Source organism: Hippocampus guttulatus, chromosome 15 (assembly GCF_054856545.1).
Source record: "Hippocampus guttulatus isolate MCC_2025c chromosome 15, RoL_Hgut_1.0, whole genome shotgun sequence".
Classification (NCBI taxonomy): Eukaryota; Metazoa; Chordata; class Actinopteri; order Syngnathiformes; family Syngnathidae; genus Hippocampus; species Hippocampus guttulatus.
In genome coordinates, this window is record NC_141275.1 from 12,200,378 (window position 1) to 12,211,374 (window position 10,997).

Consider the following 10,997-nt stretch of genomic DNA (forward strand, 5'->3'; position numbering starts at 1 on the left):
AGCAGACTTCCATGACCAGCAGCCAATCAGCGAATGGCTTCACTGTTGGAGTCTCATTCAAACTCGAAGTTGCTTTCATAGCCCCTTCCATCTATCTGGTGCATAGTTTGAACGACGATACTGTGCAAACAGTGTTTAGACGGGCCAAAAGTCTCCAGTTACTTTGACGTGGTTTTATATACTTGAAGATTATCTCAAATCATTTGGGATTGAAGGATTTGAGAGACTGGTAACAGTCTTTTGAGAACAAGCGTCCTTTGAACCTTTTCTGCAAACGAGGTAAGTTCAAAACAACCGAAACTTCGTGCCTATATATGATAGTTAAATCTCACCTAATTGTTACGTAGCATTAATTGTATGTCAAATCTTAATGTTTTATCCAACTGCATCGAATTTTATTCTATCATACATATTAGTGATCTATAGTCATGTTTATACTCGAAGGAACTTCGCAATCATGTAACGACTAGTCTTCACTGTAGCAACAAAATAAATGGTCATTTCAGTCATTAATCGTAATTTGGGGAAGTGGGATTAAGTTTTTACTTTTTCCCCCCCCACGTCATATGGGAGAGGTTGGAGAAATCCTTCCTGTTTGGCAACTGTGTAGAAGTTACGTTTTGACACTCCCTCACGTGCACGGATTAGCAGTGAGCTGCGGACTGTACAAATACTCGGCGAATAAATGTCAACTGCAATGTGTATACTATAATTGAGAAATGTGCTGTGCAGTAGGTGTATCAGTAGGTAAGACGGACCTTTAATTATACAGACGCTATTTTGCACCCATCTAAGTTGACATACATTGTCCTCTTGGCAACAGGTCAATGGCGTTTTCTTTGTCCTCGACGTGTGCGTCGCCTTTCGACGAAGGGGAAGATATGGCTGTGTTTGAGTCAACTGCAGCAGATTATGGAGGCTTGGGCATGCCGCGTCTTCCTGAGCTCTCAGTCATATCACCGGGCCTGGACACCCGGCCTTCCACCATGGGGCCGGTAAGTATTATTGGATTAGGTCTTTTATGATCTCTGCTTTTAGTGTTTTCATTGTATGGTTTGATTTAAAAACTAAATGTCTAATGCAGAGTTTACCCCTCTCCAGTTTACTCACTTGTTGAATAAGTCACTTGTCAAACTATTTTGGCTGTCATGAATTCACAAATCACGATTCAAGTCCTGATTGCATTCTTATTTTAGGAATTGGCTTCCAAACATGCTGTGACGAGGCAAGGAAGTGGAGGCAAAGGTGACACGGACAGAGTGAAAGTCTTCCTGCGTATAAGGCCCCTCACAGAGTTGGAGAGAGAGAGGGGTGAAGAACAGGTCCGAATTTTGATCTATGCTGCACCTCTGTTATGGTTGTCGTGCCTCTCTAAATGTGCTCCTCCTCCAGGAATGCGTGGACGTACAAGATGAAGAGACGTTGCTGCTCAAAGCTCCCAAGTGCTCGCAAAACATGAAGATGGCAGAGAGGGGCATCTCTCAGAGCATGCACAAGTTCACTTTTTCCAAGGTGGGTTACTCTTATAAGCACATTAGACACAATGAAGGGCTTGTGATGATGGCCTTAAAAAATCTATTCATTATTCCGCAAAAATCTCAATCTGTGGTTGTAATCCTAGAAGAAGAGCTTTGTGCTCAGGGTGACTGACTCCATGATTAGATTCCACTGGGCTGTTTTCTTGTATGTTGTTTCATACTTGAAAATGATCGTTGTTTGCCGAACATAAACAAAACCCGGTAGAAAAAATCACAAAATATTGCGGCCTAGTTTCCAAGATAGAAACTGTTTTTTGCCATTGATGATGAACTGAATTGATGAAGCACTCAGTCGTAGGCACACACGATAGTGACGCAACTAATGAGATCAAATGCAAGAACTGTAACAACATATGCTTTGTCCCGTTGATCTCTGCTTGTATAAGATTTGTGGACCGGAGACAACACAGCAAGACTTTTACGAGAGCACCATGAAGGAGATGGTCAAAAATGTTCTTCGGGGAGAGAATAGACTCCTGTACACTTACGGCGTCACCAATTCCGGAAAGACTTACACTATTCAAGGTGAGATTATGTTTTGCTATGAGCTAGACTAAACACAAAATTCCCAGTGCTCATCATTGATTGAAGCGACAGCGTTGAAGCCTTCCTAAACATTGAAACCGTTTTCTGAATATCCAATATATATTTATGTTGTTGTTTTTTTGCAGGCACCGGTCGCAACGCAGGCCTCCTCCCCAGAGCTCTAGTGTCTCTGTTCCGAAAACTGCAGGGTCGTCTGTATGGCGCCATGGACCTGAAGCCTGTCTTGTACCAGGACGTGAGACATCTGGAGCCCTCTGAGGTCAGGGTGGAGGAAATGCGCAGAAACTCTCTGCTCAAAGAGGTATCACAAAAAAAAACCCCCAGAGCACGAAGTAGTGTCTGCCGCTGATTAGTTGGACATTAGAATTATGAATGCGTTACAGGATGAGAACCCGAGTTCTTGTCGAGGTGGCAACACGACGACGTGGGACAGCGGCATTGGGGGTCTTTCGGTTACAAGCCACATTGCTACCCAACTGGAAGGTAAGGAACATATATATTTTTTTGCTTTATGTTGGACTTCCTGACCCCCCCAAACGGGAAAGTCGTATAGTTTCAGCTAAATGCTTCAGTCGTCCTGAAATGCGCACATCCTTACCCTGCAGACAGCGTGTGTCTGGAGCCCGACGGCCTCTCCCACAGCGGCGGAGACGACCTTGAGGAAGGGCTGCAGTTCTCCATCTGGGTGTCCTTTTACGAGATCTACAACGAGTTCCTGTACGACTTACTGGATGCCGCGTCCTCTCTGCAGCCGAGAAAGAGGATCACGCTGCGACTTAGCGACGACAAGCACGGCAATCCCTATGTGAAGGGTAATTAATTGACAGCTATGCAAATGTCACGTTGCCATTTTGAAATGACCAAAACGATGCGTACACGCGGGTGGGAGATGTGTGCGCCGTACTGTATGTATAGATGCTGTCATTGGACGCTGATGTTATGTGTATGTCATCTTTAGCTGTGTTTTGCCGACGTTGTGTGTTTGTAAACCTCTGCTGTGTCCGCTGGTTGTGTCAGACCTCACATGGGTTCAGGTCCGGAGTGCAGAGGAAGCTTGGAAGATTCTGAGAATCGGACATCGAAACCAAAGTTTTGCCAGCACACATCTCAACCAAAACTCGAGTCGTAGGTAGGAGTCTTTCAAGTTATTTTTCATTTCTTTGTGTATCGGTGTGACGTGATAATGTTCCTGATTTCTTCTCCGAGCTTACCCTTTTCCACCCCCCATCTTTTCAGCCATAGCATTTTCTCCATTCGTGTCCTGCACATCCGCCCGAATGCAGAATCTGGTCAGAACATGCACCTCAGCGAGTAAGTCGACTCTTTTTGGGTGTCGCCAAATATCACACTTCCTTTTTATGTCGTCTACTTTACTCATCTGCTCTCATGTGGACTCTTGACAGACTGACTGTGTGCGATCTAGCTGGGTCGGAACGCTGCAAAGAGCAGCGCAACGGTGAACGGATGAAGGAGGCAAACAACATCAACACCTCCCTCCTGACACTGGGCCGCTGTATCGCTGCTCTGAGACACAACCAGACCAACAAGTACGCGCTCGACTACAACTTGCGGTGCTCAGTTTGCAAAATAAACTTCACCGTATACAAGAATTTATTAAACCGTTATTTTTTATTTTTTTTTTCCGAAATGCACTAAGGGGTAGCACCCGAATTTCGTTGGATTCTATACAATGACAATAAAGGCGATTCTGATTCTGAATGTAGCAAATTTGGGGTTCACAGGTCACGGCCACCTCAAGTGGTGCCCTTCAGGGACAGCAAGCTGACGCGGGTGCTTCAGGGTTTCTTTTGTGGCCGAGGAACATCCAGCATGGTGGTCAATATCAACACGTGCGCCTCCATCTATGATGAGACTCTCCAAGCCCTCAAGTTCTCGGCTATCGCTTCTCAAGTAAGCATCTACATTTGGACTGACTTTAGTTTTTGCTTATTAGACCAAAGAAAGGTGATGAGCCCCCCCCCCCCCCCCCCCTTTCTAGCTGGTCCATGGACCCTCCACAAAAACCAGAGTGGCGTACATACTGTCCCTGTTGCGTGAGCCAGCGAATAGGAATGACAGCACGGTGTTGGAAGGGGATGCAGACGAGAGCGACGTTGAGGATGGCGATATCACCATGTTGAATACAGAGGTAAGTTGTTGCATGAGGTGAAGGGGACGTTTTCGCCCCATATAATTTTACCCTCATGTCGGTGTTGAAAATGTTTGTCTTGGAAGTTGTCCCGTAGGCAGCAAACTTCAACGCTAACTGCCACAGTGTCGCTTCTTCGATATAAAGTCATTTGGTGTAGAACTTGGGCAAATGTGAATGGTCATGTCTGCTTTATTAATTTTATTTATTTATTTTTAAAGTCTTTGCTGCAGGCCATTGACGTCCTGAAGCGAGAGGTGCAGCGCCAGCGGCAAGAAAAAGAACTTCTCGAGGCTGACGTGAGGGAGCAGGTTGTCGCAGAGATGATGGAAGTAATTTCCAGAATGCAAGATGATTTCAGGTGTGCTTAGCACATACCGTGTAGCCTTTTTGGGGGGGGGGGGGGGGGGTTGTTTTTTTTTTTTTCCAGAGAATAAAAAAAAAAGATCTGTTCCTGTCCCACACAGTGAGACCTTGGAAGCAGAGCGGGCTCTGATTGAAGAGCGCTGCGAGGACAAAATAACAAACCTACAGAAACATTTGAAGACATTCTATAGCCAAGAGTTAAAGGTGACTTGCACTCTGACGTAAAGAATGTCGGGGGTGGGAGTTGATGTCAACCGTCTTCTCTGATGTAGGAGCGTGATCAGGAGATTGAAGAACTGGCAGTTGCCCTGGAGCGAAAGATGACGAGTGAGGCGGGCCCTGCGCCCCAGCAAGAACTTGAGGGGCCCCGGCGGTCTCAGCGCCTCAGCACCCAGAGAGAAGACGCGCGACTGCGGGAAGAGCTCGAACTGTGTCGTGCTGAGCTGCTAAGCAAGACGCGGGGTACGTTCCGATGTTGTTGTGTAAACAAATGAGAAGTTTCCCCGCCCTCACACACGCTTTCATTGTTTCCCCTGCTTGCTATTGCAGAGGTGTCGCAGTTAAAATTCCAGCTGGAAGCACCAGGCACTGCGGGCGCCAACGCTGCCGTCCGCAAGCTGGTAGAGGGACAAAGGGTTCGGAGCTGCCCCCTCGGCTAAATCCACTGGCGTTCGTGGCCCCCGCTAATTTTTGCTCCTGCTCCCGACAGAACCTGCGTCAGCTGCGCTCGGATTTGCAGAAGCTCGGCTCCGACTTGCAGTCTGGCGAACGGGCCTGCTGCCGCAACACGGGCGGCGAGAGGCTGCGGCAGGCATTGGCTGCGGCGGATGAAACGCTACTCAAGCAGGTACGTTTTTTTTTTTTTCCCCGCCATCGCGACTTGTGACCCTCAAGCGATGAACACATAAGACAATCTGAACAGTATTCACAGTCGTCTTGTATTCTAGATCTGTGAATGCCTCGTATTAAAGACGTACTGATTAGCTGAGAGGAGTTGACACGTCTCAACAACAGTTTTGATGAGAAACATAATACGATGTTATTTATTTCAACAATTCTCCAAGTAATTTTCCTTCTTTTTTTTTCCCCCCCTCTCCCTTTCATTTTCACTCACCTCTAACCCTGCACAAGCAGCTTTAATAAATACTAATCGATTGAAACCAACGGGGTGACTTTTGTGTGCTCGAGCATGTGGAGGGTTTGCTGTCCTAACTCCTTTGGGTGACTACGCCTTCACTGCGCCCTGTTTAACCCTGTTGACCCACTTCCTCTTAGGACCAGATCCTGGTGGAGCTGCAGAACGGCCTGACGCTCGTCAAAGCCGACCTGAGGCGCAAGGTCGAGACCCCCGTTCAGGCGCAGGCCGTCCAGTCTCTTCCGGTGCCTCGCCTGGGCTTTGCCACGCCCACTTCTTGCAAGAAGCGGGGATGTGCTGCCGTGGCGGCCAGTAACTCTGAGAACAAGCCTCCTCAGAAGAGGCCCTTTTACCACTCTTTGTTCCCCGCTTGCACGCCAACGCGCAAATACAACACGCGCAACGGCGCGGACACCGCCCAAACCCCGTACTCGCGGATCCTGAGGTCACGCCAGCAGTCCCCGCCGGCGACTCCTATCCCTACCCCTCGCAGCCTACGAGGCAAGTACTGAGCTTGTTCACGCTGCATCGGCTGTGTGTGTGTGTATATGGGCGGTTTTGGTTTTGTTACCTTCGTACAGTTCTGATGTTCAACCAAGGAGGAAAAACTTTGAAAGAGGTTGTGTATTTACACAGATGTGGTGCTTCTAATTCTTCTTGGGATTTTTTTTTGTATGTTCTTCATATTATATATAACGGCAAATATTCTTTGTAACAACTGTGCTCTCAACAATTCTCATTGTGTCTTAGTATACTGTTTAACGGTTCTTTGTATGCAACAGAGAAGAGTTTTTTTTTGATTGGAAAACCTTGGCTATTGTATGCAAACAACCTTGTCATTATTTAAAGCTATAAGGGAAGTGTTTAAACAAGTTTGGCATGTGTTCACTGTGCTTGATCGCAGGTGTTTTGTTACCCAAAGGGGGGGAAAAAAAAAAGACTGCACAGCTTAACAAATTTTAATATCAAACTGCATGCCACATCCAGTAAATGTTTTGAACACGATCTGCTCGGTTTCCCATCATTTTCACTGAGATAGTCCAAAACAAGCAGGCGCATCAGGGTGTGAAGGAGATGACATTGAGTGGTGACACCCTCCTAACGGGTGTTGCGGTGTTGTTATTGTTGTTGGAGAGCGGAGCAAACACATCGCATGACGGTGTCTCCGCCTGATCTCTCACCTGAGAGATTTGCCTCAACAGAGCTTTCCCCTCTTCTCGTGCCTGTAAAAGTATTTGGGGGGGGGGAGGGGTAGTGTGATGCTGAATCCAGTAACATTTCTAGACTGTTCAAAGAATGCACATGAACACTCACATCGTTGTAGTCACAGCAGCGCTGGGCGCAGAGAGACGCTTCGTCGTAGAGTTTGTTCTTGAAATAGTGCTGACCGAGGTATTTGAGGGCCGTGCTGACTTCAGTGTGTTCCAACTGTTCCTGTGTGAACAACAGTATTTGGAAGGAAAGCGTTTGGAGCTCGAGCTACTTCAGGCTGTACGAAATAGGAAATCGGAACCAGCGGGTTGGTGTCCAGGCCCTCCAGGAGCCCAAATAGTTGCCCAAAAAAAAAAAAAAGCTACTAAAGAGTCTATTTTCTTGCCCTTTGAGAGGCTTTACCTCGAACGGAGCCACGAGTTTACATAAAATGCTTACCCTACAGGAGAAGACGTCTTGGGTGTAAAGCATGTAACTCTGGGCGGCTTCATCGTTTTCATTCAGCTGTTCATGGAGCCTGAATGAGACAAATATTCACATTTAGCATTGTTTGGATGACAAGAAAAATACACCCAACATTTCAGTAGGTACACCCGAACAATGCCATGGAATGGCATTCAAGACGAGAGCTGTATTATATCTGCCTGTACAAAGATGAAAATGTGAAATACGCCACCTTACTTTGCCAATTTGAGTAACGCCATCTTCTCTACGTCTCCGACAGAATACGCCCTCCAGTAACACTGAAACAAAAAAAAAAAACGTGCGTGTCTCCAAACATGCGCATACGCAAAGGAAAGAATACCGTCTTAGTTGGGTAAGCTACCTTCTTGGCTTCAGCGGTCTGGGACAGTTTTTCATAGCTTTCGCCCAGCGCAATCAACATGCGCGAATCATTGGGCCTGCGACCGCAATAAATCGTGAAAAATCGCTATTGGCTTCCATGTCAACGATAGACGAGAGTCAGATACAAACCTGAGCTGGTGAGCCTTTCGATAATAGTAGAGGCAGTAGAAGGGCATCTTGAGAATCTCGTAAGTTTGGCCTAAGCCGTACCAGGCTCGATAGTCCCGTTTGTTGACTTCAATGGCGTGTCTGACGGAGACAAAAACATACTCGTGACGCTCACCTTGATGTGATCGCCAAAAAGAAGCGGTCGCTAACCTGTAAGCCTGTATGGCGGCCGACGTGTTTTTCATCTCCATGTACTCGTGGCCCATGAGGGTCCAGGCACTCAGGCAGCGAGGATTTAGTTTGAGGGCCCGCTGAAAATACAGGGCCGCCTTTTCGTGCTGCGAGCGCAAGCTGTAGTAGTTGCCTGACACAATAATCCAGTTTAGATCGCTGACAATACCGCCGCTTAGTAGAAGTACGCATTGCCAAATAGTGGGCCCACGGTGTGATCAATGCGTACCGATGACGCAGCACGTCTCCACTCGGTACTTGTCGATCTCCACCAACGTGTGAGCCAAGTAACTCAATTCGGGCTTCATGATCTGTGGAAGCAAACCAAAGAAATGTTCCATCTTTTTGTTTCTCTTCCACTTCCGTCTTAAAAAGGCCTCACCTTGACGTAGAGCAGGTTGGAGAAAGTATCCATGTTGTCGATGCGATAGGGGTCGTGTTCTCTGAGCTTGTTGAACAGAGCCACCGCCTGGTCAATATCTGCAATGATAGCACTCAAAAGTCTTAAAACTTTCTCCAAAATGGTTGCAAAATCTGTGATTGTTGCGGTGTGACTTGGATGAGCGCTCATCAAGTTTCAGAGATGGTGGGTAATTTTTAAGACTTGGAAGAAAAAAACCTCGAATGTTGTGGTAGGCGACGGCCATCTGCGAAATGATGTAAGTGCTTTTGGTGAAGCCGGCGTCCATGAGGTTCTGGTACTTCTGCAACGCCTCCTTGATCATCTGCAGTTCTGTGTACATGTGGGCCAAAAAGAAGTCCTTCATCCAGCAGTCAGCCAACGACAGAGACTTGAGCTAGAAGAGGACCAGAGGATGGATTTTTAGTCGCTCCGCCCTTAAGCTTGCGGCGAGGCAAACGCCCGTGCTTTTAAACGTTGGCTTTTAACCATTTCAATGTTGGTGACAAGGTTGCTGAGCTCCTGCCACGCCCCCCAGTGAAGAGGAAGGGCGTGAATGGACTCCACGAAAACTTCCACCGCCTCCTTTAGCAGATCCAGTTTTCGAAGCACCACTCCATACCTGCCATTTTACACACATACAAACCGCTCGCATCAACCTACCGCAGTTTCTTTTCAAGATTTTGGCGGCTCGTTTTATATCCTGTAAATTAAGTGCAATTTGGATAAGTGATGTCTGGCGATACACTGGTTGAGAATTACTGCCCTGATCTATGTCTGACTGAAAAAGTCAAAGAATATTTCTTACAGGTATAAGGCAAAACCATCCAGCTCTCCTGCGCTGTGCTTCTTACTCAGCTCCACCCTCAGTTCTCGCAAAGCTTCGTTGCGCACCTGACCCTTCTCCAGAGGACCTACAAACAGTTATTGCTCACGTTGATAGTCCAAAAACCCCAAACACTTGCACTCTCTATTACTTTGTCCTCACCCAGGCTGTCGACCGTCTCATCATCCTTCTTTTTCTCACCAGACTGCAAAAAAAAAAAAAAAAAGGCGATGCTTTCAGCTCAGCAGTGTGAAAATGTTATCCAAGTGGGTATTGATGCCTGACGGTTACCAGGTAACGTGAATACATGTAGAGGAAGTAAGCCTTCTGACTGGTGCACCCCTTCAAAAAGTAGGCAGCGCGGTCGTACTCTTTCAAGTCAAAGTAGGATTTGGCCAGCGTGAGTGCATCGAGGTCTTGTATGTCTTCCTGTAGGTGCAAAGCAGGTTGGGGAGAAAAACTTTTGTAAAACTAAGCAGAGTCATCACATGCACCCCATGTGTACATTGCCCTGAGACAACTTTTGCGGTGATTTTTACTTGCACCGTTTATTATTCAGTTGTTTGCATTAAAGCTGTGCGAGTATGGAAAAAGAATATGCGGTACAAACCTCTGAAAAGGGATTTGGTAGTGGTAATGCATGCTTAGGAAGAGGATCCAAAGCAAAGGCCAACTCAGAAGCCCTAAATCATGGAAGACAGAAAACAGCAGTTGTGCGTCATGAGATCATACAGCAAGCCACAGGAAAGTTCCATTTTCACGCCATTGATCTGAAAATGACTTATTGCAGACAAACAATTTCTCTTTGCTCATCTATCTCTGCCAGTGTATGTACAGTATATACAACACGAATAGCTTTTGTTGACATGCGTGCACTTTAGTTAGATACGTTTCTCCACCTAACGAGCAAGCTATTCAGTCATCAACCCGTGTAGTACGATGTTATTACGTTTTTTAATTTTATTTTATTTGGTTAAAAAAATGCAAAAGAAGCAAACGGTGAGGTAAACAACAACACAAAAGGGTAACTTCGGCGGGTGACAAATTGTCAGTGCCTCGACAGTTACTGAGCCTCAGTCTTACCATTTGGCGCTCTGTAAAAGTCCTCTTTCTTTACAAAGCCATGTTGCAGACAGGAGCTGCTTTTTAATTTGCACCAGGTCCCCAAACTCACTGTGCAGCGCCGCCATGTTCATACTCGACAAAGAAAGCTCGCTATTGGTTGACGTTCCACGTCTTTGTGGCGTCACTTCCGGCTTCTCAAAACCGTTCCTCTTGTCGGAACGTCGAAAGTCCACTCGTTTTATTTTATTTTTAATATGTGATTAATTTTTCATTAGCTATTATATTATTAACTATACAGTCATGAATTATGATTTATTTCATCAACTTTGTTCACATGCATAATAGGCAACCTTCACTTTCAGATGTAGGAAGAGTTGTTATATTTTTTTTACAATCCTCTTTATTTTGTTATGTACACACCCAGGAAATTTGACCTCTGCATTTGATCTATTAGATTAAAATACCAGCGTTTTTTTTGTTTTTGTTTTTTACACAGCAGGGCGCTGAATTCCTTTCAAATGGCTGGGGAATATTTTTACTGCATTACAACTAATTACTATTATGAATTGTACTTG

The 10,997-nt window shown here is 46.1% G+C and overlaps 2 protein-coding genes across 3 annotated transcripts; one reads left to right on the forward strand and one right to left on the reverse strand.

Annotated features, from left to right (window-relative positions):
- The first annotated feature begins 96 nt into the window (after positions 1 to 96).
- Positions 97 to 6,739, forward strand: kif20a (kinesin family member 20A). 2 transcript variants are annotated; one of them, XM_086130905.1, is made up of 19 exons: positions 97 to 279; positions 824 to 995; positions 1,197 to 1,322; positions 1,393 to 1,512; positions 1,925 to 2,063; positions 2,210 to 2,385; positions 2,468 to 2,567; positions 2,690 to 2,896; positions 3,102 to 3,213; positions 3,321 to 3,395; positions 3,488 to 3,631; positions 3,827 to 3,995; positions 4,084 to 4,233; positions 4,455 to 4,594; positions 4,701 to 4,803; positions 4,872 to 5,061; positions 5,149 to 5,234; positions 5,309 to 5,446; positions 5,875 to 6,739. In XM_086130905.1, the coding sequence occupies exons 2-19, from the start codon at positions 828 to 830 to the stop codon at positions 6,244 to 6,246; spliced, it is 2,715 nt and encodes a 904-aa protein (XP_085987031.1). In that variant the 5' UTR covers positions 97 to 279; positions 824 to 827; the 3' UTR covers positions 6,247 to 6,739. The 2 variants fall into 2 exon arrangements, with proteins under 2 accessions (XP_085987031.1, XP_085987032.1); XM_086130906.1 differs by lacking the exon at positions 97 to 279 and adding an exon at positions 625 to 747.
- On the reverse strand, positions 6,680 to 10,563 carry cdc23 (CDC23 (cell division cycle 23, yeast, homolog)). The gene is made up of 16 exons (XM_086130907.1): positions 10,441 to 10,563; positions 9,968 to 10,040; positions 9,649 to 9,786; positions 9,520 to 9,562; positions 9,340 to 9,445; positions 9,021 to 9,153; positions 8,751 to 8,928; positions 8,514 to 8,611; positions 8,361 to 8,442; positions 8,111 to 8,264; positions 7,922 to 8,041; positions 7,773 to 7,848; positions 7,628 to 7,689; positions 7,385 to 7,463; positions 7,049 to 7,168; positions 6,680 to 6,957 (listed from the first exon to the last, which is right to left on the reverse strand). The coding sequence occupies exons 1-16, from the start codon at positions 10,551 to 10,553 to the stop codon at positions 6,793 to 6,795; spliced, it is 1,740 nt and encodes a 579-aa protein (XP_085987033.1). The 5' UTR covers positions 10,554 to 10,563; the 3' UTR covers positions 6,680 to 6,792.
- Positions 10,564 to 10,997: the final 434 nt, after the last annotated feature.